The sequence below is a fragment of the Chenopodium quinoa genome, unplaced genomic scaffold (genome assembly GCF_001683475.1).
Source record: "Chenopodium quinoa cultivar QQ74 unplaced genomic scaffold, ASM168347v1, whole genome shotgun sequence".
Classification (NCBI taxonomy): Eukaryota; Viridiplantae; Streptophyta; class Magnoliopsida; order Caryophyllales; family Amaranthaceae; genus Chenopodium; species Chenopodium quinoa.
Window position 1 is genome coordinate 10053621 of NW_018744367.1, and position 27279 is coordinate 10080899.

The 27279-nt window shown below is 34.0% G+C and overlaps 5 protein-coding genes across 5 annotated transcripts; 3 read left to right on the forward strand and 2 right to left on the reverse strand.

Annotated features, from left to right (window-relative positions):
* The first annotated feature begins 514 nt into the window (after positions 1-514).
* On the forward strand, positions 515-10936 carry LOC110696665 (spliceosome-associated protein 130 A). Its single transcript, XM_021874021.1, has 4 exons — positions 515-3750; positions 7429-7920; positions 8370-8524; positions 10555-10936. The coding sequence occupies exons 1-3, from the start codon at positions 751-753 to the stop codon at positions 8505-8507; spliced, it is 3630 nt and encodes a 1209-aa protein (XP_021729713.1). The 5' UTR covers positions 515-750; the 3' UTR covers positions 8508-8524; positions 10555-10936.
* A 9860-nt stretch (positions 10937-20796) lies between these two features.
* LOC110696753 (protein FAR1-RELATED SEQUENCE 5-like) lies at positions 20797-22264 on the forward strand. Its single transcript, XM_021874104.1, has 2 exons — positions 20797-22169; positions 22231-22264. The coding sequence occupies exons 1-2, from the start codon at positions 20797-20799 to the stop codon at positions 22262-22264; spliced, it is 1407 nt and encodes a 468-aa protein (XP_021729796.1).
* Positions 22265-22429: 165 nt separating this feature from the next.
* Positions 22430-23433, forward strand: LOC110696666. The gene is made up of 2 exons (XM_021874022.1): positions 22430-22944; positions 23036-23433. The coding sequence occupies exons 1-2, from the start codon at positions 22432-22434 to the stop codon at positions 23051-23053; spliced, it is 531 nt and encodes a 176-aa protein (XP_021729714.1). The 5' UTR covers positions 22430-22431; the 3' UTR covers positions 23054-23433.
* Positions 23434-24195: 762 nt separating this feature from the next.
* LOC110696667 lies at positions 24196-24994 on the reverse strand. The gene is made up of 3 exons (XM_021874023.1): positions 24924-24994; positions 24632-24835; positions 24196-24524 (listed from the first exon to the last, which is right to left on the reverse strand). Exons 1-3 carry the CDS (start codon positions 24975-24977, stop codon positions 24336-24338), a joined length of 447 nt encoding a protein of 148 aa, XP_021729715.1. The 5' UTR covers positions 24978-24994; the 3' UTR covers positions 24196-24335.
* Positions 24995-25006: 12 nt separating this feature from the next.
* On the reverse strand, positions 25007-26178 carry LOC110696755. The gene is made up of 4 exons (XM_021874105.1): positions 25784-26178; positions 25507-25687; positions 25154-25276; positions 25007-25060 (listed from the first exon to the last, which is right to left on the reverse strand). Exons 1-4 carry the CDS (start codon positions 26176-26178, stop codon positions 25007-25009), a joined length of 753 nt encoding a protein of 250 aa, XP_021729797.1.
* Positions 26179-27279: the final 1101 nt, after the last annotated feature.

The following is a 27279-nucleotide window of genomic DNA, read 5'->3' on the forward strand; positions in this document are numbered from 1 at the left end:
AAACAACAATTAATCTCTCAAAAACAACAATTAAACGCTCAAAAATGCAGAAATCAAAGAACGCAGAACAAAGAGTAACAACGATACCAGAAAGTGGTTTTGTAGCTGAAGAACGAAGACCTCTTTTCCGTTGAAATATTGCACCATCTCGAGTTCTCGCCATAGAAGCTCGAATTCAAGCAACTTTGAAGAGAGAGAAAATGGAAGAAGAGAAGAGAGAGAAAGTGTGAGGGCTTGGAAGAGAGAGAAAGTGTGAGGTGTCCGATCTTTTAAAGGAAAGAGAGAAAAAGGAAATAAATTCTTACTTGTAATAAATTGTACAGTAAGAACCTGGTAGTAAGCACGCAGGTGACAAACTTGGTCTACAATAACACTTTATTTAAGAATTTTTACAAAATGAAGCAAATAGGAAATAAATTTTAATTTAAACAATATTAATGGTAATAGTTCATAAAAACTCAAAATTTCCTTTAAAAAAAATTCCAATTAGAAAAAAGAATTAAAATGTCGAGGTGTCAAATCTCATTTTTTCGATCCAAAAAATTCAGAATTCACACCGCCTTCTTCCCTCTTCTTCTCAGTACACTCTGCTACTCCTCTAAACTCTAAAACCCTACTTTCTCTCTCCTCATTTTTCCCCAATCTCAGATGAATTAGGGTTTATCAATTCATCTTCTTCCTCACCTCCATTTCCTCTTCCTCTTTCTCTCTCCCCCTCTCTGAAATCATAGGGTTAGGGTTTCCGACACCATGTATCTCTACAGTTTAACCCTTCAAAAACCCACTGGCATTGTTTGCGCCATTAATGGAAACTTCTCCGGTGGTAAGGTTCAAGAAATTGTTGTAGCAAGAGGCAAAGTTCTTGATCTTCTTCGCCCTGATGACAGTGGTAAGATTCAAACCCTACTTTCTGTTGATATTTTTGGTGCTATTCGTTCTTTAGCTCAATTTAGACTTACTGGTTCGCACAAAGATTATATTGTTGTCGGTTCCGATTCGGGTCGAATTGTGATATTAGAATATAATAAAGAGAAGAATGTGTTTGATAAGGTTCACCAGGAGACGTTTGGGAAATCGGGTTGTCGTCGGATTGTTCCGGGACAGTACTTGGCGGTTGATCCGAAAGGGAGGGCTGTTATGATTGGGGCTTGTGAAAAGCAGAAGCTTGTTTATGTTTTGAATAGGGATACTGCTGCTAGGTTGACGATTTCGTCTCCTTTAGAGGCTCATAAGTCGCATACGATTACGTATTCGATTTGTGGGGTTGATTGTGGCTTTGATAACCCTATATTCGCGGCCGTTGAGATGGATTATTCGGAGGCTGATCAGGATTCTACCGGCCAAGCTGCGGCCGAGGCTCAAAAACATCTTACTTTTTATGAGCTTGATTTGGGTCTTAACCATGTTTCTAGGAAGTGGTCAGAACCTGTTGATAATGGTGCTAATATGCTTGTTACAGTGCCTGGTGGTGGGGATGGGCCTAGTGGTGTTTTAGTTTGTGCTGAGAATTTTGTGATTTATAAAAATCAAGGGCATCTGGATGTTCGGGCTTTGATTCCTAGGAGATTGGATTTGCCTGCTGAACGTGGGGTGTTGATTGTGTCTGCTGCAACTCACAAGCAGAAATCAATGTTCTTCTTTTTGCTTCAGACGGAGTATGGTGATATTTTTAAGGTCACTTTGGAGTATGGCAATGAGGGTGTATCCGAATTGAAGATAAAGTATTTTGATACAATCCCTGTAACGTCTTCATTATGTGTGTTAAAGTCTGGTTTCTTATTTGCTGCATCTGAATTTGGTAATCATGCTCTTTATCAGTTTCAAGCTATTGGAGATGAACCTGATGTAGAATCTTCTTCTGCTAGGATGATGGAATTGGAAACCGATGAAGGTTTCCAGCCGGTGTTCTTCCAACCTAGGAGGCTTAAGAACCTTCTTAGGGTTGACCAGGTTCAGAGTTTGATGCCGGTAATGGACATGAAAGTGTTTAATCTTTTTGAGGAAGAGACTCCCCAGATTTTTACTCTGTGTGGACAAGGTTCTCGTTCCTCTTTAAGGGTTTTAAGGCCTGGTTTGGGAATTACTGAGATGGCTACCTCTCCACTTCCTGGTGTGCCAAATGCAGTTTGGACAGTGAAAAAGAATGTTAATGATGAATTTGATGCCTATATTGTGGTTTCATTTGCTAGTGTTACTCTTGTACTCTCAATTGGTGAGACAGTTGAAGAAGTTAGTGACAGTGGATTCCTAGATACCACCCCTTCTCTTGCTGTATCTTTGATTGGTGATGATTCTCTCATGCAAGTCCACCCTAGTGGTATTAGGCACATTAGGGAAGATGGTCGTATCAATGAGTGGAGAACCCCTGGAAAGAGGACCATAGTTAAGGTTGGGTACAACAGGCTTCAAGTTGTTATTGCACTCAGCGGAGGAGAGCTTATCTACTTTGAGGTGGATATGACTGGTCAGTTGATGGAAGTGGAGAAACATGAAATGCCTGGAGATGTGGCTTGTTTGGACATTGCTCCAGTCCCGGAAGGGAGACAGAGATCTCGATTTCTTGCAGTTGGTTCCTATGATAATACTATTCGTATCTTGTCTCTGGATCCAGATGATTGTATGCAAGTGTTGAGTTTGCAGAGTGTTTTTTCGCCCCCTGAATCCTTACTGTTTCTCGAGATTCAGGCATCAACTGGAGGTGAGGACGGTGCTGATCATCCTGCCAGTCTTTTCCTCAATGCTGGTTTGCAGAATGGTGTATTGTTTAGGACAGTTGTAGACATGGTTACAGGTCAACTCTCTGATTCTCGTTCTCGGTTTTTGGGGCTCAGAGCCCCAAAACTTTTTTCAATCATAGTGCGAGGTCGACGTGCTATGCTTTGCTTGTCAAGCCGTCCTTGGCTTGGGTACATATATCAGGGACACTTCCTTTTGACACCCCTGACATGTGGTACACTTGAATTTGCGGCCTCATTTTCATCTGATCAGTGTGCAGAAGGTGTAGTTGCCGTTGCTGCTGAGGCTTTAAAGGTGTTTACTATTGAGAGGCTTGGTGAGACATTTAATGAAACTGCAATCCCTTTAAGGTACACTCCACGAAAGTTTGTGCTTCAGCCTAAGCGGAAGTTGCTGGTCACGATTGAGAGCGATCAGCGAGCATTAACTGCTGAAGAACGTGAGGCTGCACAGAAAGAATGCTTTGGTGCTGGGTTGGATGAGAATGGTAACATTGAAATGGAAAATGGTGATGAAGACGAAGATAATCAGCTCTCTGATGAGCAGTATGGTTATCCAAAAGCAGAGAAAGAGAAATGGGTTTCTTGCATCAGGGTTCTTGATCCGAGAACAGAGGAAACTACTTGCTGCCTAGAGCTTCAGGATAATGAGGCTGCATTTAGTATATGCACAGTAAATTTCCATGACAAGGAGTATGGGACCCTACTAGCTGTTGGTACTGCAAAGTCATTGCAGTTTTTCCCTAAAAGATCGTTTGAGGCTGCATATATTCATATTTATCGATTTGTTGATGGTGGAAAACTTGAACTTTTGCACAAAACCCAAGTAGAAGGTGTTCCATTGGCTTTATCCCAATTTCAGGGAAGATTACTTGCAGGAATAGGACCTGTGCTCAGGCTGTATGACTTGGGCAAGAAGAAACTACTAAGAAAATGTGAGAATAAGCTGTTTCCCAACACAATTATTACTATACACACTTACCGTGATCGTATTTATGTGGGTGATATCCAAGAGGTATGCACTTCTGATTTCTTATCATGTCATTTTCTGGGTCTTCATTTGTTTTTACTTCGAATAATCATATATCAGTGTTCAAAAATCTTGATGATTGTTATTTTTCTTGTTTGATGTTTATATGAAAAAAAATTCTAGTATGAAAAAATGGACTCTTTGCTGCCCTTTACTCACATCCTCTTCATGAGTCACGACTTAGGCACTCCCTCTATTTTATTGTGATTGTTTGAATAACTCACAAGTAAAGTCACTTATACATGTTCAGCAAAAATATGTCATTTTGTCTTATTACTAAACTACCCTAAGATCCTTGTCAAGAATTGTTACATCCTATCTATAACACAACATCATCATCAACATCAATAAGGCCATTGCTAGTGGCTTGATGGGTGTCTGGCATAGGGATTTTTCTAATACCAGTTGGCAGTTAGTGGTGAGTCAGTGACATTAATTTGCTCTCTTTTGTTTTACATCATTAATTTAAGACTAGGGAATCTGTAGTAAACTGACCTTAGGAGGGGCATTGTGGGTAGTCTAGTATTATTACGTTAGTAGTCTTTATATTTATTATAAATAGAGAGAGCGGCAACCTGTGCACGTGAGATAAAAGCTAGTCTAGAATCATCATAGGGAATGAAACTGTGAATATAAATAGAGAGAGATGAGGAAGGAGGAGGCATGAAGACTGTGAGGCAAAAGCTAGTCACTAACTTCGAGATTTGTAGCTTCAAGCTTATAAGTTCGAAAGAATGGATTAGCATTATCAATCAATGTTTATATCTTTCTCTTTTTGCTTATTTGCTCAAATATAAGTCAATTTAGAATTGTTGATTATTTGGCTCCATTTGAAAAGGACACTACTACCAGTCACATGACATGTTTTTTGGATAATTGAGACCTTGTCAAATACTTCCTCCGTTTTAATTGCACCATTTGCTTTGGGCACAAGATTTAAGAAAGGGAGTAAAAGGTGGGGGTTTTTGAGAACGCCCATGTGAGTACAAACAAAGCTGAGAGATAAGGTGGGGTTAATATGGATTATTATCAAATGTCTACTAAGGTATAATGGATTTTTGGTGTGTGAACACATGCTCAAGGTTTATGAAAGTATACCATAAAAGGAATTGATGCAATTAATATGCAACTTCCCATAAAGGCAAATGATGCTCTATAAAAACGAAGGAAGTATATATATTTATATTCCCAACATATTCATTCTTGTACCTTTAGTGTAGGCATCGAGATTGACAGTCCTACTGTGGACATAGTTATGATTTAGATTGACTGGCATACGTAACAAAGAGGGGCTAGATTCCTGTTATTTAGGTAGCTAACATGATTTTAAATTACCACAACGTCCTTAAGAAACTAGTTAATTGCTTTAGTAAGGGGAATAATTTGTTAGCCATTTTAAATTTTTTTTTTGGGTATGCAACTACTTTTTATATGAAGGAATGGAAGGGTTGGTGCAAAAATGGAAGTCATGGCATCAAGCCATGCATGATCCAGTATAAAAATTGATAGTGGACCGTTATTGTTGTTTTGGATTGGCTCGAATATGGAAAAAGCATGGGAAAAGGTGGGCTGTGCCCCAAATGTGCTTTGATCATGGGTTTGGTTCTTGGTTGTAATGGCTCAAACAAAAATCTATTCATGCTATATCATACTAAGTCAAGCACATACCTATTCAATCTTTTGGTTGGGGTCAAGCTCTTTATTTCATTGACATTTCTATTGTTAGTCAACTTCTGCTTCAATTGATTTTGTTTGAACATATGTAGGGCCATCACAACACAGGTTTTTGTGACATTGTGAATCCAATCTTCTATGAGAAGAGTGAATCAATGTAGTGATCAACAATTTGTGCTTTGGATTTTCAGACATTGTTTTGGATACGACTATTAGACATAAAAAATGAAGGACTTGATGACACATTTTAAAAGGATTTGAAACATAACTAGGCTTAGGAGTACATCAATTAATAGAATTAATTTATTTATATAATCCTCTCCGTAGACTAAGGGAATAAGGGTACATTCTTTTCACCTTATATAAACATATTTTAACTTACCCGAACTTATTTGACCTTATATGAAGTTATGAACTTCCTTTTGTTATAAGTTAAACCTGTGTGGCACTTATTAGCCCATATTTGAACTTTTATTTATCCCCCTAAACTAATTTTATCCGGACTTATTAATACTTGATTCTATAACTTAATTTTTCTTGAAATTAGTAGATAAGGTGAACAACACATGCCCAAAGATGAACACTTCCAATTATTTTGGCAAGGCCGGTCCAGATTTCTAGTATTCATACCTCTGACCCACCATATCCTGTTTTATACTACATTGTACACGTAACTAATGATGGCTGAAATGTAAAACCCTTATTTTTGGAGTTCTAAGGTTATAAAAACTAAAAGGGAGAAAGGAATGTTTAGTGGCTGTCAGGTGGGTTTCACTTTCCAACACCTATTCGGCTACCCCTTATTCGTACATTAATAAAAAGAAGGGAAAAAAAAAAATAAGGGAAAATTGGGTACTGGAATATCATTGCAATTGTGAAAATATTGAAGAAAGCCAAGCCTTTTCGCCAGAGAAGACTACTCATACCTGTGGACCTGGTCTACACATCATTCTTTCATGCTCAAAAGCTTCAATGTCCCGCCTCTTGTTTTAGTTGTTTAGTGTAGGGGTACTGATCTGTGATCTCTACCAACTCCAAAACCCATTTTTCGTGATGGGTTGGGTTGGGTTGTGTTGACACTAGTGTGACAGGTTAGTCTATTCATTGATGTGTGTTAGCATTACTATACTGCCATACTTTGATATCAGGTGAATTAGTGCCCTAAAGATTTTAATCAACAATACCCTGCTAGAGTTACTACAACTCATTTCTTAATGAGACTTTTTTTTTTTTTAAAAAAAAGGAGGGGGGGGGGGGGGCAGGGAAGTATTTAAATGGTCTGCTGGAAAATAAATAAAAATATACTTCCATTTTATCACCTATATACTTCTAATTATATTAAAAGTATTTTATATAGTTTAATTTCTTGCAAAAACCATTCCTCTGTTTGTAAGTGCAAATTTTAGACTTCATTATTGCCAATGCAAATCTTTGGTCATTAGTATCTTTAATACTGTCTACTATATAAAGTTTGATTTTTTGAAAGTATATTTCAAAACAAATATAACTAGCAGAACATGACTATTGCCTTTCTTAAAATAACAAATGTTTGTCAACATCAAATTGTTGCATTTGTAAAAAAAATGGCAGAAGTATAAAAATTTGCTTTTATTATGTTCCATGTCCTCGAGTCTATTTTCAAAATCTAGATGTTTCTTTATTGTGTCCTGCTGCGGGTGTCCTCGAATTTCCAAGTCCAAATATCATAGTCTGACACTATCGAACATAATAAAGACTACTTTTAATTGTTCAAAAGTTATTTGTATTATATTTTTGATTCCTTTTGGTCCACTCCCATTGGTGTCTTGTGCATTGTGAGTCCTGTATTTTTTTTTTATTTTCTTTTATTTTAATTGTGCAATTTCATCTTGTTTGGAAATGTTTCTTTATGACCTTTTTTTTAAGCCTTTTCGTCTCAGTTTTTTTAGTTGTTTGGTGTGTTTGTTTCTGTTGACTTTTGACAAAAAAAATATCTTTTGCTGTTTGTAGTCATTCCATTATTGCAAGTATAGACGGGATGAGAACCAGCTCTACATATTTGCTGATGATGTTTACCCTAGATGGCTCACTGCGTCACACCATGTTGATTTTGACACAATGGCTGGTGCAGACAAATTTGGGAATGTATATTTTGTTCGGCTACCTCAGGATGTCTCTGACGAAATTGAAGAGGACCCTACTGGTGGGAAAATAAAATGGGAACAGGGTAGATTAAATGGAGCACCTAACAAGGTGGAGGAGATAGTTCAGTTTCATGTTGGTGATGTTGTATCTAGTCTGCAGAAGGCATCACTCATACCTGGCGGTGGAGAATGCATTATTTATGGCACTGTAATGGGGAGCTTGGGAGCATTTCTTCCTTTCACATCCCGTGATGATGTTGACTTCTTTTCGCACTTGGAAATGCATTTGAGGCAGGAGCACCCACCTCTGTGTGGCAGAGATCATATGGCATATAGATCTGCATATTTTCCTGTTAAGGTATGCTTGTTGTCTCCTGAATTCCTCTTGTTTGCCCTCTTTGAATATTTTTAATTGAATTCATTTTAATATTGAGCCTTAGGGTAGCCTTGGAGTGATGAAGTTAATTGATAAACGGGCAATCTGAATTCTGAATTGAATAAAAGGATGGTTGTTATTAGTATATGGTCGATTGGGTGGAAGAATACAAGGTAGTAGATTATCTGTCTGTAGTAATTAACTTCCGCTTCAGGATAATGGACTGCCTCCAATTGACTGTAATAGTTTCCTCACCACTACATCCCTCCCCTTTATCTATCAATTACTTATTTTCAGACCTTATATAACCGCTTGAGCCTTGGCTGAATTAACTTATAGGTGGGTAAGATTGCATGGCCTTCTCAGTGTCAGGCTCTCTTCAAGCATTTTTATTTTCCAATGATCGCTGAAATTTTTGCTTGATTTTGTAGGATGTGATTGATGGAGATCTGTGCGAACAGTTTCCAACTTTACCTATGGATATGCAGAGGAAGATTGCAGATGAATTGGACAGAACTCCTGCAGAGATTCTAAAGAAACTGGAAGAGATTCGAAATAAGATTATTTGAGGCAGATGTTTTGGAAGGTATATTACACTATGCTTTATGTATTTATTCTATATATAAGTGCCACTTCATCTTGAAAGAGGGATATTCTTATCATCTCCTAGTTGGATGTTGTACCAGCTTGCGATTATTTTTTTGGCAGTTGTATATTTTATAAATTAGTTCAGATTTGATTTGTTAGTTTGAATTACCATCATCTCTTATATTGATAGCTGTACTAGCTGCAAGAACCCCTGCTCCTTTCCTGAGATTTTTATCTGCATTGATTTTAAAACTCTTGGAATTTGTCGAGTATGTTTGCTTTTAGATTCATATTATGGTGATTGAAATGAATACTGTCTCCAAAGAATACTCAACAGCTGTTTTCTATTCAACTATAACAAGGACTGGAGGCAATTTAAAATCCCATTTTAGTTTAGTCTGCTATTTTGTTTATATATAAATGAAAGTGCAAATTGGAAATTATGTATTAAATCCTGGATTATAGTTATTCTCCTTTTAATTTTAACTTTTAGATCTAGGGAGAACTTTAGGACTTAATAGGAAACCCAATTGGTCTTTTAAGATTTATTTAGTCTAATTGAGCAGAGTTTATAAATTTATTGTGTGTTTTGTAGAGCTATGATAGTACTATCTATTAGAGTCAGCTGAGTGATTGTGGCCAGTTTCTGGGAAAGAAAGAGAGAAAGTATGGAGAAGATAGAGTGTATCTATATAATGTGCCTTTTTCTGGAATTTGCTCAAAATTCTTTCAAATATTATTCAACTCTGGGTTGTATAAGCAAGTCACAAGATCAATTCACAATCACAATGTACAATCTATGAGATTTTTGTACCTATCCATTGTGGCAGGGAAGTGGAAATGGGGAACTGCTGTAATTTCTATGTGTTTGAATTTTAATATTATTGTCACCTGATCGTTTAAATGTGAAACTCCTGTAAAACTAACTTAAAATCTTGTCTAGTTTTTGGGGTACTTGATTTTAGAATTGATTTTAATTTAATTGCTCAATTTTTCTTTATATTAATGGTATGGAATTATATATTAATTTGTGTACAAGTAATTACATGTATAGTTACTTGGACTTGCTTTGTATGACCTGTTGGCTGCTGCAACCATGTGTATACATGGGAAGATTTGCTCTGTGTGGTGGTGGTAGGTCACTTCTAATCAAAGCGGACCATCCCCTGTCTGCTCATGCTTTCCTCTATTACAAACTGTACCATATAATTTGCAAATTAAAATTAGGCATTGCTGCTGAGAAATTCCATTTCCCTTAAGCCTCCATAAGCCTGATACCTCAATCATGCTTAAATGACTATCTGACCAGATTAGATTTTTTCTTGGCACCAAATTATCTTTTCTATAACTAGTCAGCGACTCAGAACTCTGCAGGATGTCTAATTTGTATGCAATTATCTGACCAGATCAGAAGCCTTGAGCCATTTAGAGTGTAGATTTTTCAGTGAAATTAGATATTGTAATTTTTTTTTTGTGGGGAGCCAAGGGTGTATTACAAATTAATTAATAACGCTGTAATAATAGTTGCCTCATTAAGTTGTCAGTGAAATCAGGTAAGAACCAGGACTACTCATAGCAACCTTTCATGATTTGGGATGTGTGTTGTCTCTTGTAAATTTCAATGTCGCGGGATGAATTGAGGGATTTTGGCTTTCTTATGTCTACTTTTGCTTGTTGCTCCTCACGATTCAAACATTTGAGCCTCTTGGTAAATACAAGTAAACTTTATGTACTTTATTTATTTATTTTGCTATAAATATATTTGTCGAAAAAGCATGAAAAAGGTTGCAGCACTGTTTCCTGTTGATTCTTGTTAATTAATTCTTGCTCATCTTGACCTCTGTCCAGGAGCAGCAAATTGTTTAATTGATTTTTATGTGGAAAATGTTGTTAAGTCCTAGGATGGACAATTAAAGGAATTTAGTGAAGGAGAAAGAAAAGACAGTGATTTATGTTCTTATTATGACATTACTGTGCTGTGCTAAGTTAGATGCTATTGAGTTTTGATGCTGATTTTTCTATCTGCAGGCAACTTTGCTATTTCTCCAGGCCATGATAATGATGTTGCACCATGAGCCTTGGAAGAGGAATGGTTGCAGCAGAACTTGCTCCATAATCGTGAAGTTTCACCACGAACCTTGTGAGAGGAATGTTTGCAGCAAAACTCCGAAGATGACTGTTATCCTAATTGAGATGCTAGGAATACATGTATCGTGTTTAGATCTAGACATAGGTAGTGGTAGTGAAGACTGTTTTTTCAAATTTCTTCTGTGCTGACTCAAGTTTTAAGCTGTATTCTTATGAGTGTATATTATAAATGACATGAAATTTTGTAACTTGCATTGTTAGCCCAGTCCTTAACTCCTTACACAATTTATTTATCGACCATAGAACTCATTACACAATGTCATCATTTTTCTTGTTCGTTAGAAGCAATGCGTTTGTGTTTATTACTGTTCTCATCTTCTGTGACCATATCATGTATCAAGGGTTGGAATGATACAAGAAAAGTATAGATGGATTGTCAAATTTCCTTATGCATTTAACACTTGTCCTTTCTATGATTCAATGTGAAGTACACGCTAGCTCTGTGTTATTTGGCTACCCTTTGTTCTTTGTGTTATTTTTCTGGTTGTTGTCAATTGCATTTTTTTTTTTTGTCCTATGTATTCACTATTTTGCAGTGGCACACACCTGCTAGTATATTTATGTTCACATATACTGTACAAAATTCAACACGAAGAAAACAAATGATGTAATAACACAAATAAATTAAAGTTTGCAAGATGGAAGAGTCAGTCTATTACAGATTAGTACAGATTTAAATAACGTGTCAAATCCTTAATTCGAAAAATAAAGACATCAGCCAACTAATGGTTTGGCTAACAAGCATATTGAAGCCTCTGATGGGTCACGTAGTTGAGTGAAAGATTTATGTAAAGAGTATTCAAACTGGTAAAACATTTGAGTATAATTTCATTAACAAGGAGTTTAATCAACTTTGTTATTTCCTTCTCTCTCCTTTTCTCTTTGAAGACGCTCTGTCTAGTTCAAGGCGTTGTCTCTCAAATTCGACTCTTTGCCTTTCAAATTCAAGCAATTGTTTAGACATTTGTTGATGAGATTGCTCTACACAAATTGAAAGCTGCGAATCAAGTGATGGTTTGTAAAACACTAGAAGTAGAAGTTGAATTTTTTGGTCCTAATTTCTGAAGTCGAATACCACTTGCTCCCTCATCTTTAGTGTCATCACTTCTTGAAGTAAATGCATGTCCCTAAAACAAGACACATTATATTCATCATATTCATTATCATGTAGAGCTCAACTGTTAGTTTTTAACATCAACATTATATTGTAAGATTTATGATTCAGTGTTGCTAGATTTTTACCTCTTCAAGCAGTCGGATTTTGATCTTGGTCATCTTGGTTTTTCTGTGGGAATTGCATGATTTCTTCTCGCAAATGAAACTGAAAATTGAGGTGGTTCACTACTTGTACCTTCGCCTTTTTGATTGACTTCATTCTCCAGAGTAAATAACTTTCTCTGAATTGGATACATTTTATAAGGCAAGGTTACTTTACACACGATAGTTTATAACTTTGATATATTTATTTTTATTTCACTTACAATCGTGATATTATTCCACTTAATTCCCTGCTTGTACCGTCGCTGTTTTTGATTGACTTCCCTCCCCAAAGTAAATAACTTTCTCTGAATTGAATATATTTTATAAGGCCAGGTTACTTTACACACGATAGTTCCCTCTAAGTTTTCCTTGGGAGTGTATTTCTAGGGTTTCTTCTAGGTTCTCCTTCTCTCGAAGGTTTGTTCTTGATCTTGAATCAAGGTTCCGATTGTGACTATGGCATTATTTTTTTTTTTTTTTTTTTTTTTTTTTTTTTTTTTTTTTTTTTTTTTTATTTATATATATATATATATTTTTTATGTATATTTTTCTTCATATTCTCTATCCTCCCTTCACTTTTAAGTTGTAAGGTTACTTTACACACAATACTAAATTAATCTGCTAGTGATTTGATTATAAGTGGCCTGGGGAGGATAGAGAATATGAAAAAATTAAAAATATAATATGAGGGGACCACTAGATTAGAGGACAATTGTAACATATTATCACTATTATGAGCAAGTAACTAAATAGAGTTGCAAAAGTTTCCTAAAAAAAAAAAAAAAAAAGTGTTGCAAAAGAAAAGTAGGACAAGCAATAAAATATTGAGGGTTTGTTTAAAATTTTTACAGCTCGATAATCTTATCACAAATTCTGGATTAGGGCGGAGTTTAATTTCATCAAGTTATTATAAGACTAGAGAGTGAGGGATAGCTCAAGTGGTTAGAGTGTCCCTCCCGATTTCCAGAGATTCTGGGATTGATTCTCACCCCCGCCCTTGTGGCTCTCTAAACACCAAAAAAAAAAAAAGTTATTATAAGACTAGTTAATGTGTCCTTAATAATATTTAAAATTACATTTACCCTTATATATTTGGAAAGTTATTATTTACATGACATAAGGTTATGCTATATGTATCCCTAAGGGCTATATATAAGCTTTAAATACACTCTTGAAAATTGTATAAAATTAGAAATTCATGACAAAAACACGCGTAAATAAGTGTAATAAGTGTTTTTATATACTCCCTCCGTCCCAAAAAGAACGACCCATTTGGGTTGATTACACGGGTATTAAGGAAGTTAAGTAAAAAGAAGTAAAAGTATATTGGAAAGATAAATTTACATGGGGTTTGTAAAAAAAATAGAGAGAGAAAGTAATAAAATAACATGGAAAATAAAATTTTTATACGGGGGAAGCTAATTTTGCACAAATATTGTTGCAAATTGGTGGTGTTTTAATGCAAATGGGTCATTCTTTTTGGGACAAAGTTTTGGTCAAATGGGTCGTTCTTTTTGGGACGGAGGGAGTATATGATTTCTTAACTTTTTACGATTTTCAACTGAAAATTTAATGCTTATATGTAGGCCCTAAGGGCTATGTATATCATTTTCCTTAATGACATTTAATGATTTTCAAACTAAACATTTAATGATTTATTTATATTTATATTTATTATTTATTTATTTATTTATTTTTTTGCACATTTATCCTTCTCATTTCAAGAAACTACACCTTGAATGACAACCATATACATACATTACAAAAATATAAGCATTTTCATTACAAAATATAGGTACATATATCGGACATTTTGAGAGTGTGGGGGAAGGGTAAAGAATCACCACCTTTAAAGTGTCTCTAGTGGAAATTGAAACCCAACCTTAAGGTTGGAAGGTACAATCTTTCTCATTAGATCAAGCTTAGTTTTTTTTTTTTTTTTTTTTTTTTGGATCAAGCTTAGGTTAATTGGTATATAAATATTTTAATTGTATATGCATATTTATAAATAAATTTGCATATTTTTCGTAATCATATGTGCATTTATAAATTTGCATATTTTTCTTAATCATATGTGCATTTTTTGTACAATTAATGTGCATGAAAAATTAATCGAATGTGCATTAGATTTTATGGAGTAGATGAATTTCACATTGCAATTCATGCAAACAAAACTTGTAAGTTGTGACTGCAGGACAATAGGACACAAAATTATTTAGGGCCTGTTCGGCATTAGCTTTAAGGTAACTGTTAGCTTTTAGACCTAGTCAAAACACTACTTAAAATAATATTAGTGTGGTGAATTAGGGCTGTTCTCTTACGTTGAAATTCAGTTCAGTTCAGTTCAGTTCAGTTCAGTTCAGCTCAGCTCAGTCCAGTTCCTAATTTCCTTCTCTTATAAAATATTCATTTAATTTCAATTCAGTTCAATTCAGCTGAGTTCCGTTCAGTTCAGTTCACCGGAGTTCAGTCAATGAGAGAAGGCCTTTAGTGTTAGCTGGTACAGGTAAATGTAGCTTTTAAGTAGCTGTTGTTAAAAGCTAAAAAAGATAGCTTTCGAAATTGTAAAGTAGTGTTCAATGTTTTTTTTTTATTTTTTTATTTTTTTTACTCAGTATTATTTGTTTCAGTCGACCATAATATCAAAATTATCTATTCCATATCTTTTTTTTACCTTTCATTATGACTTTATGAGCATTATTTTTTTTTTTTGCTATCTTATTTTTAAATTGATTATTTATTAGCAATATATGTTATACAATATAATATTTGAAATTATCAAACATATGATAAATAACACGTCACACTAATAATAATAATTATAATTGATAACTGCATTTATAGTTTCAATCGCTACTTTTATCGAACACTCATAGCATGAACCGCTACCTTGACAAAATGACAGCTAACCTCTAACAGCTACTACTTGACAGCTCACATCTACGGATCTACTTCTATAGGTCACAACTACTCAAAAATTAATAGCCAACAATTACATCTAGTTTTGCTGAACAGACCCTAAATAACAAAGTAATCAATACTCTAATATATACGAAGTACTTCAGATTATTTTTTTGGCAGTAATAGCTCACATATTTTTTGGCAGAAAACTTTAGGAAAACACAATGATGTACCAATGCAATTTTCAATAAAAAGTGAGAAGTACTTGTTGATGATTATTATTTGTAATTATACGAAGTATGATGTTATAGAAATAATTGGTTTTATTATTACCTCCTCAAGCAATGGATTTTGATCTCCTAGATCTTGATTTGTTGCACTGATTAAGTTTCCCTCCTTTGTCAACGAGGTTGATTTTTTAGAAGGAATTGGTTTTTCCTGAAACATAAATTCAAAATTCTTATATGCTAAGATTAATTCTCGAACAAGATACCTCATATAAATAAATACACAGATGGAATTACTCTATAGATAACATGTGTCTGATATCATAAGGATTCTAGCTACATTGTTAAACTTTGAAGTAATTATAATCCTTTAATTTGTCACATGATTAAGTAGATTAACTCAACAACAAAAAACTTATACTCATGGTGAGAAACAAATTTTGTTTTCACATGATATTTTCGTAAATAAATCAACAACTTTATTCAACTGTGGAGCCCACAATAATGAAAAAGTTATTGATTTATTCACGAAAATGCCCCCATAAGAAACAAATTTCGTTTTTCACCATGAGAAACAGGGAATTTCTCCTTATAATGATGGTTAGAAACCCAAGTTAAATTTTATTTTATATTCTATCACGTTTCCTGACACGAGAGTCCTCAAACAATTTAACAAAGAGCAATTAATGTTTGTAAAAAATAAAAGACAACCGACAATCCTACCTTTTCATCAAGGCCCTTGTCTAAGTTTTTATTTGCTGCAGGGAGTAGCTTCACTAGTATGTAATGCAAAATGGTCCTATTTGCCAAAATAACAATGAAAGAGCACATGAGGATGATTATAATGACTGCCCATAACGAGTCATGCGCTATCATGGTGTAGATACCGGTCATAAATGCCACCATCGTGCCATATAGGCCTTGCATAAGTATCAATACACTTCGATCCACCAATATATAAGACAATTTTATTTCGGAAACCATAGACCATATCAAGCAAAACAGGACCAACATGGACATGCACATGGCATACGCGTCTGCTAGTATAAACACTAAAAATGCTGCTTTCTTTGCCAAAATGGCGTTCCCAGATTTATCATCAAGGCCACCAGGAAGTGTAAATCCAGCCGCAAATGTGATTGTTGCTAAAAGAGCTGCAACAACAGATAGCGTGTTTCGCATTTGATCCAAATTTGTTTCTGGATTGACATATGTTGTATTCAAGTGTGGAACTATATTCATCTCTTTGCACATCATATCCTGCACGCCATTAGATATGTTAATTCAGCTCCATCATACTTCCTCAGTCTTTTTATAAGTGCCTCAAATTTTGGTACTGTTCATTTGAGCTGCTTTAATCAATGTTTCTGATTCATACGTAATAAATATTATAGTCTCATAGGTAATAGATAGAATCGTCTAAATGAATAGATATTTTTTACGAGAATAGATTATTAGTATTTAATCGTTGTGATTTATAGTTATTGATAATTGAAGATATTATTGATTAAATTTTACATCGACATGCGTATCATGTCACTATAGAGCACTTAAAAAAAACAGAGGGAATATTGATTTTGCTAGTGAGCCAAATAGATTAGCAGAATGACCAATACATTAAAATTAAATTCAACTAAAGATATTTACAAATTCATTCTTATTATCCTTATTTTATACAGTATTCCTTTCATTTCTGAGGGAGGGTTAAGTTTATTGGAATTAAATTCAAATAAAGTTATTTACTCTGATTAACTCCATCCGTCCCATAATTACAGACAAATATACTATTTTGGATGTCCTAAAATGTTCCTCCTATTACGAAAAATAACACATAATCATTGCTTACTTTTTTAGTTTTTTCATAAACAAAAAGACTTGCGTGGACCTGGTCCACAATAATATTATTGTGGACTCGAGGTCTATACACACGCAACTGACATTATATTGAACATAGTGACCATTATTTTTAACATAGTAACCTTATTTTTAACATAGTAACCTTTATTAAAACTACTACAACGTTTAATAATATTGTGAACTTGAAATACGACGCTATTACCCTAATTTTAGCATAGTGACCTTTATTATTCATATTGATCAGTATATAAAATATTTCATTACAAAAATAACCACTTAGGCCTATATATTACCAAAATGATTTTTATTTCAACATAGTGACCTTTTAAAAAATTATAGTGACCCTTTTTTTGTTAATAAAACAACCATACTTTCTCTAATGTTAGTGGTCCACAATAAATTAGTGTGAACCAGGTCCATTTAAGAATTTGTATTTCCCAAAAATTACACACATATCTAAACAATCATATTATTACTTATTATTTCTCTTTTTCATACAAAATACACACATACCAAAAAAATCATTGCTTACTTTTTAACTTTTCCATACGATATTCTCTATTTTTTATTATCCCATACAACATTCTTCACTTTTTATTTTTTTCATACAATATTCCTCTACTTTTTTCCATCCTCCTTTAAAACCGTACTTTTTAGAGTTATTTGTCTGTAATTATGGGCCGGAGCGAGTATTTTTTTATATTTACAAAAATATTTACCTATTCCCATGCAAATAAACCTGTTTTCAAAGCTACTTTAATGCCTCCTTACTTGATATATACGATATTTAACCATTGTTTTTTTACTATCTTATTTTCAAAGTTACTGTAGAGGTGGGTCAACGACAGAAAGTTTGGTCAACAGAATAGATCCGGTCATAGGTAGTATCTTACAACATTTTACCTTTTATTAGATAGTTTTTTACACCATTTTTTTTATTAGATAATTTTTTTTACAAAATTTGGGTTTTATTATATAGTTTCTCAAAAAGTCATAAAAAAACGATTTGGAAGAGCATACCCATTCGTTGTTTTCCTCGCAAAGCTCATCAAGCAAATCCATGGCAGTTTTACCATGACGATCTTATATGTTATGTTCAACACCATCATCGAGTAGGGCCTTTACAAAATGCATGTCCTTCCTCTCTAGGGCACGATGCAAAGGTGTTGCACCCTCATAATCAGCTGTATTCTTTAGTTCCGCAATGGATGGCTTCTTTAACAAATTTAAGTACTCTTCATAAGAATGCAATTTGATGTGGTGCAGAGGAGTATCATTCAGCTCACGACAAACTTGACGAAGATCTTTGCAATAATCAATGAAGTTAAGTACAAAGTGTGTCTCATCTTCCTCACATTTGGTAATCCAATCGAAGGATTTTCTTTGTAGTATCAAAGAAGGCTTCTTCAGCAAATTTGTAAGCCATGATATATTTGATTCCCTAGCCGCATCAAGGGCAGTTCTTTCATCTTTGTTGGCGAAGTCGATCATCCACCAATATTTCTCAAGCAATTTTTTGCCTAAATCCTCTTTATTCTCAATCATAAAAAACATAATATCAGTTTACAACAGAGAGTTTTGTAATAGCTCCCCGGTCCGTTTTTTTTTGCTTAAATCAAATTTTAGTACTCCCTTCGTTTAAGTTATTTTATAGCTAGCATGCAGCATAAGGCTGAACGCATAATTTTAGAAAAATATATGTATAACTATAATATAATTTGATGATTTTAAATTATACTCTGTAATACATAAAGTATAGTTGGTGGTATTATATACTCTCTCATCAGCTTCATTAAAATTACAATACTTTGATTTAATCAGTATTAGATTAGATCCCGTGCAAATACCAATTTAAAACTATATTTCAATACCAGTATAAAAAGTAATTTGGTCCAAAATCAACTTTTTATTTTATCCCTAATCAAGCAAATAAAAATTATTTTTTCCATCTTTTATGACTAAATATTATATTTTTTATTCAAACTTTCTTATATTTTATCCTAGATTACATATTTATTTTACAGTGGCCGCATGGTGCGGCAGACTGCCCTATTAGTAACTCCACTCAAGTAACCCCCAAAGTAACCCCTCAAATAACCTCATGTAAGTAACCCCTACCAAGTAACTCCTGGCTGGACTTATTAGTAAGTCCTAACCAAGTAAATAACCCCTAATCCTACACCACCTCAAAGCCTTTAACTCCACCACACCACCACCACCTCCCGTACCCACTGCCCCACGCCACCAGCCCAAAACCCACCCTAACCACCAGCAACCACGAAATTACCACCAACAAAATTACCACTACCAACCTAAACCACCAACAAAACAGATCTAGAACCCAGAACCACAAAACCACCACTACCCACCCACAACATTACCACTACCCACCCACGAAACCACCAGGCCACTACCCACCCACGAAACCACCAGGCCACTACCCACCCACGAAACCACCACCAAACCAATTCTACCCAAAACGAACAACCGCCAAACCCACCCACGAACAACCCACACCCAAAACCCACCCTAACCTAGATCGAACCCATAACCATACCCAGACCCCTAACCAACGACGATGAAAGCACCCTAACCAGGCCAGCCCCTAACCCACGACGATGACGAATGATAGATCGGAGAAGAAAAGAGGAGAGAGAAACGAAGACGACGCGATCTGGGTTGGAGTGCCAAGAAATTCGGTGCTTCAATTCACTTCTTCAGGGAAGAGAAAATGGAGGAGAGGAGAGAGGAGAGAGAAGAGAGAGAAAAAAAATGTGGCTGGCCGTTTGTGTTTATTTTATTCTTTTGTTTCACATTTGATATTCTCCATTGACCAATTATGGTAGGTTCATATATATATATACGGGAGGGTTCCGCTAAAAACAGGGCTTATGGTGAAAATTAAAAACAGCAAATCTCAGCCATTGATTATTAATGATATAATCTAACGGTTGAAATACAAGGTACACAAAATCTTAGCAAATCTCAGCAAATCCTCTGTTAATTTTGCTAAAAAAACGCAAAATCTCAGCAAATCTCAGCAAATCCTCTTTTCATCTCATTATCAAATCGTCAATTCCTCAATTCGTCAAATTTTAGGGCTACTTTGATTATTTACTCCCAAAATTGAGGGCTCGTGATTCTTCAATAATTTGGGGCTTCCTCAATAATCTTAGTAAGTGTTCTTCATTCTTTAATTTCTGTTTTTAGCTGAATTTCTAGTTGATTGCGGCTTACAATACCGATATAACTGTGATTATTTCCTTGTATATAAGCTGAATTTCTTGAATTTCTATTTGATTGCGCATGGTAGGTTATTTCCTTGTATGTGATTATTGTAGACTGTTTTTATAATAGTGCTCTGTTTTTTAGTTTCAATCTCATCAACTTGTAGTTTCAATCCTCATCAACAATATGCTCTTTTTTTCGTTTTTGTATAAATATTTGCAATATATATATATTTTTTTTATATTAAAGTTTTTTTTTTCCTGGATATATGATATTAAACACTAGGAGAAATTGTTGCACATAAGGTGTTTGTGTATTTGCTTAAATGACTAACACCTTGCTTAATACCATATAGTAACTCTTTTTTATGATACCATAACCATATATTTTAGACTGTTTTTGTTGGTGTCCAGTTAGTTGCACCATGGAATGGATTATTTTATTATAGTACCCATTGTAAACCATATATTTGATATTATATGCAGACAATGCAAGAGGAGTCAGAAGAAGGTAGTTGCTCAAATACATCTACAACTACCAATGTTGCTGAAAACTTACCGTCACTAAAGGGCCCAAGTGTGTGTTACACTCCCAGAGGAACAAAAGAGTTTATACCGTGTTGTCCCCTGAACTAAAGCCTACACTTGGTATGCTTTTTGATTCCTTACTTAAAGGTGTTGATTTTTATAAGCAATATGCTAGATTTGGTGGGTTTGTGGTAAGACTAGGTACTGAAAAGAGAATTAAAGATAGTGATAAAGTCTACTTGAAATATTTACATTGTAATAAACAAGGGTTTACGAAGGATGGTGAAACTAAAGCAAAAGTTTCTAACAAAGATAAAAATCCTAAAGCTAGAAAAAGAACCATAAATCGTGTTGGATGTAATGCAATGATTGGGTTTAGAGAACGTTCAGATGGAAAATGGATGGTTTATGTCTTTCATGAATCTCATAGCCACAATCTTGCTTCTCCCAACACAATGAATTTTTTGGCAAATGTTGGAAACCTTAAACTTAGCCAGAAAAAATTCATTTTTGACAACTCTAGATTGAACATTGGTCCAAACAAGTCTTATAAGTTGATGAAAGAACATCTTGGTAGCTATGATAATATAGGTGCAACATTGAATGATTTCAAGAACTTTAATCGAGACTTGAAAGCTTACATACAAGAGAAAGATGCTTCGATGTTTATAAACAATTTGAAAGAAAAAGCTGAAAACAGTGAAGGTGCCTTTTTCTTTGAGCATTGTATGGATGAACATCAACGCTTGACAAGAGTATTTTGGGCAGATGCAATTAGTAGAAAAAATTATTCGTTGTTCTGTGATATGATTACATTTGATACAACATTTGACACCAACAAATACTCTATGGTTTTTGCCCCATTTACGGGTGTTGATCACCATGGTAAGTGTGTGACTTTTGGGATAGGCTTACTTGCAAAGGAGGATATTGAATCCTTTGAATGGTTATTTGAAACTTTCTTAAAGGCAATGAATAACTGTCAGCCTACCTGTATCATGACAGATCAAGACCCTGCGATGAAAGTGGCAATTGAAAAAGTTCTTGATAAGGCAAAACATAGGTTTTGTATGTGGCACATTATGAAAAAAGTGCCACAAAAGGTAGGGCCCAAATTATGCTTAGAAACTGATTTTCTTCATAAACTAAACTCTGTTGTGTGGAATAGAGACCTTGAACTAGAAGAATTTGAAATTGGTTGGCAGTCTGTGATGTCTGAATTTGATTTAGTGAATGAAGATTGGTTCAAAAATATGTATAATATAAGGAATATGTGGATTCCTTCCTACTTTCGTGACCTTTTTATGGGTGGGATTTTAAGGTCAACTCAAAGATCAGAGAGTGAAAATAGCTTTTTCACTAATTTCACCAATCAGCATTTGTTATTGGTTGAGTTGTGGTTTCGCTATGAATCTGCAATCGATGCTCAAAGGCACACACAAGACAAGTTGAATGCTACTTCAAAAACTACACATCCCCAACTTGTCACCCCCCTGTACTTGGAAAAGCATGCTGCATTTGCTTACACTCATAATGTATTTTACATATTCCAAAAGGAATTCAAGCATGCTTTGTACAATTGTGGTATAAGTAATGTTACCATCAAAGAAGAAGAAGGGATTGAGCAATATAGAATTGTTGACAACACAAGGAAAAAAAGCTATCATGTCACATATGTTTTGTGTTCTAATGATGCTTCATGCTCTTGTAAAATGTTTGAATCTGTTGGAATATTATGTTGTCACATTCTCTTTGTCATGAAAGGAAAGTTCTTATTTGAGATTCCAAGGCAATATGTTTTACATCGTTGGACTAAAGAAGCTATGAAGAAACCAATTTTTGGCTTAAACAACTTGCTTGATGGGGCAGAGAAGGATAAGAAGCAAAAGCTAGTTGGTGATTTATGGTGCAGGTTTTTTTCATGTGTAAGTCTTTGTGAGGAGAAAGTTGAATGCCTAGAGTCATTGTTGTCTAAGCTAATATCTTTTGAAAATGAGATGAAAGACTTGGATTCTATAAGTCCAGTTGATAAACGTGAGGCAAAAAATAAACACATCGAATTATTTGTTGGATCTAATGACATAGTTGTTGATATTCTTCCTCCAAACAAGTCTTCCAACAAAGGTAGTGGTAGTGGAAAAAGGAAAAAATCTGACAAAGAGATAGCTATTGAGGAAAGCCAAAGGAAAGATAGACTTTGTAGAACTTGTGGTCAGAGAACAAACCATGATAGTCGGAATTGTCCGCAAAAAAAATCCAACTTGAATGAGGTATTTTTGTAGAAAAAAATAAATAAATTTTGTACTATGTTTACTTCCCACTAGATTTTCACTTTATATATGTTCGTGTACATGATTTCAGGATTTCAAAGAAGAGTAGAAAGGCTGCAAAACCACTTCATATTTACAAGAAGCAACATCGGCTACTGACAGCCTAGTGCTGAAATAGAGGAGATGAGAGGAAAGAAAGAACATAGTGCTATAGTGCCCTTTTTATTGATATAGTGATTGTTATTGTTTCACATATATTAAACAGGGACCTTTTATTGTTCAAATTTTATTGATAGGGTGACCTTTTATTGTTAAACTTTTTATTGACCTTTATATTGTTATTTTTGATGTAGTGACATATTGGCATATGATAACTTCAATTTATATTATAGTATGTGTTTTTAACGTCATAGTGACTTTTTTTCATCGTATTGACACCTTATTCCGTGATAACCTTTTTAGTGATATAATGACCTTTATTATGATATAACAACCGTATAAAAACTACTCACATTTTAACAATTCTTCTAATCCACATCGATTAAGCCAATACAAAGTTAGGGAAGGAGGGGCTCGTTCTTTTAATTGATATACTAAATGAATAGCTTAAGAATAGATTAATATAAATACGACACTTTTACCTTACATAGTGACCTTTTATTTAAATAGAGACAGATTATTATAGAAATCTTTTTTATCACATAGTAACGCTCTTGCATCTCATAGTGATCCTTTTGCATCGCATAGTAATTGGAAATTTTTACCTCATATAATGCCATTTTACTTACATAATGACTATAAAAAGTAATATAATATCCTTTTTCAAGTTTTTTTTTTCTTTTTTAAGAGATAAAAAAAAGTTAGACATTTTTAGGTACATATTTATCATAGGTCCTTTGAAAACTTGTCACATATGTATACAAAATATAATAATGAATATGGTGATAATTTTGCATTATAACTTAATTATATATAACACATTGAACTAATAACATTTTAAATACATAGTGACCTTATAATATAGAAACCTTTTAAATAACATAGATACCTTTTTAAATACATAGTGACCTTATCATATAGAAACCTTTTTAAATAACATAGGTACCATTTTTTTATAACATAGGCGCCAAATTTATAACTAATATATATTTCACTAAACTTCTTGAATGTCAATTAAAGATTACATATCAAAAGAACTACCAATACCACCAATTCAAAAAGCTTTGTATGAACTGCAATCATATCATATTGTTCTATATTAACACTTATACAATTTTGTCAGATTATCCATTTGTTGATGCAAACTACATCATTACATTAGATTTCCTACTTCTGTGCAAAATACAAATACTTCCGAGCAAAAAACTTCATCCACATATTCGTTAGTCTGCCTATACTTTCTTTTCCTTTTTACCTTGCTTTGTTTTCTTCTTAATCCCATCAAAAACATCTTTTGCAACTTGACTCCTTATTAATCTGAATTCAGATAGCTTTTCAAGAACTTCATCTCTGACAATGTTCATATCAGATAATACCAGAGTAGCAGCAATCTGAGCTCTCAATGTCCGTCTAGTTGAAACCTAAATTTAAGCAAAAATTAGAATAAAAAAGCTAGTTAAATTCCATGGAGGAAATAGTTAATATAATAAAAATTGAAAGCCAAATAAAAAAAATGAGACGAGATAACCGTTTTCAAAACATTGCAGTCGAACACATCAGCTCCATCAAAGTAAAGCATGCTGACCATAGTATAAATGCCACTATCATTATTCTTCTGTTTTCCAGACTTCCAATTTACAGAAGGTGACTCCAAAGTATACTCAATCATGTTCTTCACTGAGTCATTACTTTGAGGAAGGCGTTGATCAAGAAAAGTACTCAGCATATCACTCTAGGCAAAATAAATTAATACTTTAGGTTCCATGAAGCATATCCTAACTAGAAAAATACAAATAAAATCCAAAATATCATATTTTTACCAGAACATCAGAGAACTTCTCAACCTCACTCATGTACTTTGTATCATAACTCATATTATCTATGAACTGAAGCTTTTCTTCCTTCAATTCACAACAATTAGGAAAAAGTGCTCATTCAAGAGTATAGGAACAAATATCTGCAATAAATAAATAAACAACTATTAAGCTTGAAAAACTTAATATAAAAGTACTTAGTTGAAAAATGATTGTCAACATTTGCAATGTATTACCAACTCAACATTTGCAATATCAAAATCATTGCAAGGAATGAACAACCATCTTGACCAAATGTCAAATAGCTTGTCAATGTCTTGTGTGTTACTATCTGTGTTTGCAACTTTCAGTAAAAAAGCCTAAAAAAGAACAAACATTAATTAAATATTAAAAAAATTAGAAGGTAGAGTTATTTTTTCTTAAATGTAATTACTTGCATTACATAGTGACTGTTTTCATTGCATAGTGAAATTAATTTATGAATCATAGTGACTGTTTTCAATACATAGTGAAATTAATTTATGAATTTTTTATAATGAACAACTACCATTATAATGATGTAGTAACTAAATAGCCGAAAGATACTTACACTTTGAGAAACACCAAAATATAGTTTTTGAGGTCCATGTGCACTACTCTTCTGGTTTTCATTAAGCAACATAGCCCAACAATCAATAATAGCAGAAGATATAGCAATAGCCGGTGCACCTAATGAAAGGAATTCATTCCTTGTAATCTCAAATGGTTTGCCAAAAGATACCAACACCTCACTGTACAAGGAAATAAAAAGACACATGTATATTAACATAGTCACTTATTATTAAAATTTGAAAATAAATAACAAAAAGAACAATGACATGACTTACTTGAGATCGAAACCATGATAATCACTAATGCAGTAGTCAACAAGTTCCTGGACAACTGCATCCAAAACCTTCATATCCTTATTACTTGACTTCATATATTCAGTTACATATGTAACTTTATCACCAAAGAGACTAACATCCATAGCAAGGGAGCATTTAGATTTTCCATTACTCAAAACATGCTCAAAACCTATCCTTGGAACCTCACCAACTACAACATTAATCTCTTTTGCAGGTGCACCATTATCATCAATATCATCATCATCCAAACCATTAGGCACTTTGCTTACCCAATTTACAAGAGACACAATCTCATCAACAATTTCATGAACACGAGGATTCATAAAGAATAAATCAGTTTGGGACATTGGAGGGTGTCGAAGTTGAAGCATCATTAGATTTACGAGTCTGAAATAACACTTTCAACTCATTCATGTAGAAGTTAGATACCACTTCTAAATCTCTTTTCATGAGCAAAACTTCTCATAAACTTCCTGTGAAAAAAAAATGTAGCACTTAGATTTAATAAAATAATTTGTGACAAAAAAAAAAAAAAAAAAAAAGAAAAAACCAAACAGACAGACAGAATTAAAGGGTAAAATACTTACATCAATAGCAATTGAACGGATTTCCTCATTAGACATTGAACTGGCAGGTAGCTCAAACTGAATAACACCCTTAACATTGCTACGGACACCTTCATAAACAACAGATTCTTTTCCAGAAGTTTGATTCACAGGAGCTTCCTTGAATTGATTACAAACAACTTGTCCATCCTCAAATTGCAACTTCTCACTCACTGGATATGTATCAAACTCAAGAATTCCACACCAAAACCCTTGGACAAACTTTTCATTTCTAATTCTATCTCTTATATCCACATCAGTCCAATGTTGAATTAAAGGTATTGTAGAATTTAACACAACATTCCTAAACCTCAATCGATGAAAATAGATAATCTCTAACATCAAAACACAACCACAAAACCATTCTATATTTCCTTCTTTGTAGCTCTTCACGGCTTCACAAAGTCTATCTAAGACATATTTTGACCAATTATAATTCTTATTTGATTAACATCAACCAAACATTTTACAATTCTCAAATCCACAGTTCTGTTGGACGTAGGTGCTAAAAAACTTGAAAAAGCATGCATGATAAAAAGCTGTCTGAATTCTTCCCCACCATCTACTAGTAAAGGGATCTTAGATTCCAAAAAACCCAAAGGAATCTGATCATTCTCACCCATAAGACCAAAAATGAGACCTCCATTTAACCTTTAAATCATAATCAGGGTTGATGACATTAGCACAACGAGAAATTTCTTCAACTTTCTTAGATGTTTTGCAAGGAAGGCAAAAAACATCATACACATCAAATTCAGTCACAACAAAATCTTTTTTACCATCAATAGTAAACATGCAGCTACCATGATCAAAACAATCTACCAACCATGATAGCATATCAGTTGCAGTTCGTTTCACCTTCAAAGATAA

Coding starts and splice junctions, on each gene's coding strand:
- LOC110696666 (XM_021874022.1), top strand. CDS start 22,432: ATGAAAGGAAAGTTCTTATTTGAGATTCCAAGGCAATATGTTTTACAT.
- LOC110696665 (XM_021874021.1), top strand. CDS start 751: ATGTATCTCTACAGTTTAACCCTTCAAAAACCCACTGGCATTGTTTGC. Junction 3,751..7,428: donor ATGTGGGTGATATCCAAGAG/GTATGCACTTCT, acceptor TGCTGTTTGTAG/TCATTCCATTATTGCAAGTA. Junction 7,921..8,369: donor CTGCATATTTTCCTGTTAAG/GTATGCTTGTTG, acceptor TTGATTTTGTAG/GATGTGATTGATGGAGATCT.
- LOC110696755 (XM_021874105.1), bottom strand. CDS start 26,178: ATGATGCTTCAACTTCGACACCCTCCAATGTCCCAAACTGATTTATTC. Junction 25,688..25,783: donor TATCATGGTTTCGATCTCAA/GTAAGTCATGTC, acceptor TTCCTTGTACAG/TGAGGTGTTGGTATCTTTTG. Junction 25,277..25,506: donor ATTTTGGTGTTTCTCAAAGT/GTAAGTATCTTT, acceptor GTTCTTTTTTAG/GCTTTTTTACTGAAAGTTGC.
- LOC110696667 (XM_021874023.1), bottom strand. CDS start 24,977: ATGAGTTATGATACAAAGTACATGAGTGAGGTTGAGAAGTTCTCTGAT. Junction 24,836..24,923: donor AGAAGTTCTCTGATGTTCTG/GTAAAAATATGA, acceptor TATTTTGCCTAG/AGTGATATGCTGAGTACTTT. Junction 24,525..24,631: donor ACTGCAATGTTTTGAAAACG/GTTATCTCGTCT, acceptor GCTTAAATTTAG/GTTTCAACTAGACGGACATT.
- LOC110696753 (XM_021874104.1), top strand. CDS start 20,797: ATGCTTTTTGATTCCTTACTTAAAGGTGTTGATTTTTATAAGCAATAT. Junction 22,170..22,230: donor CCCCAACTTGTCACCCCCCT/GTACTTGGAAAA, acceptor ATATTCCAAAAG/GAATTCAAGCATGCTTTGTA.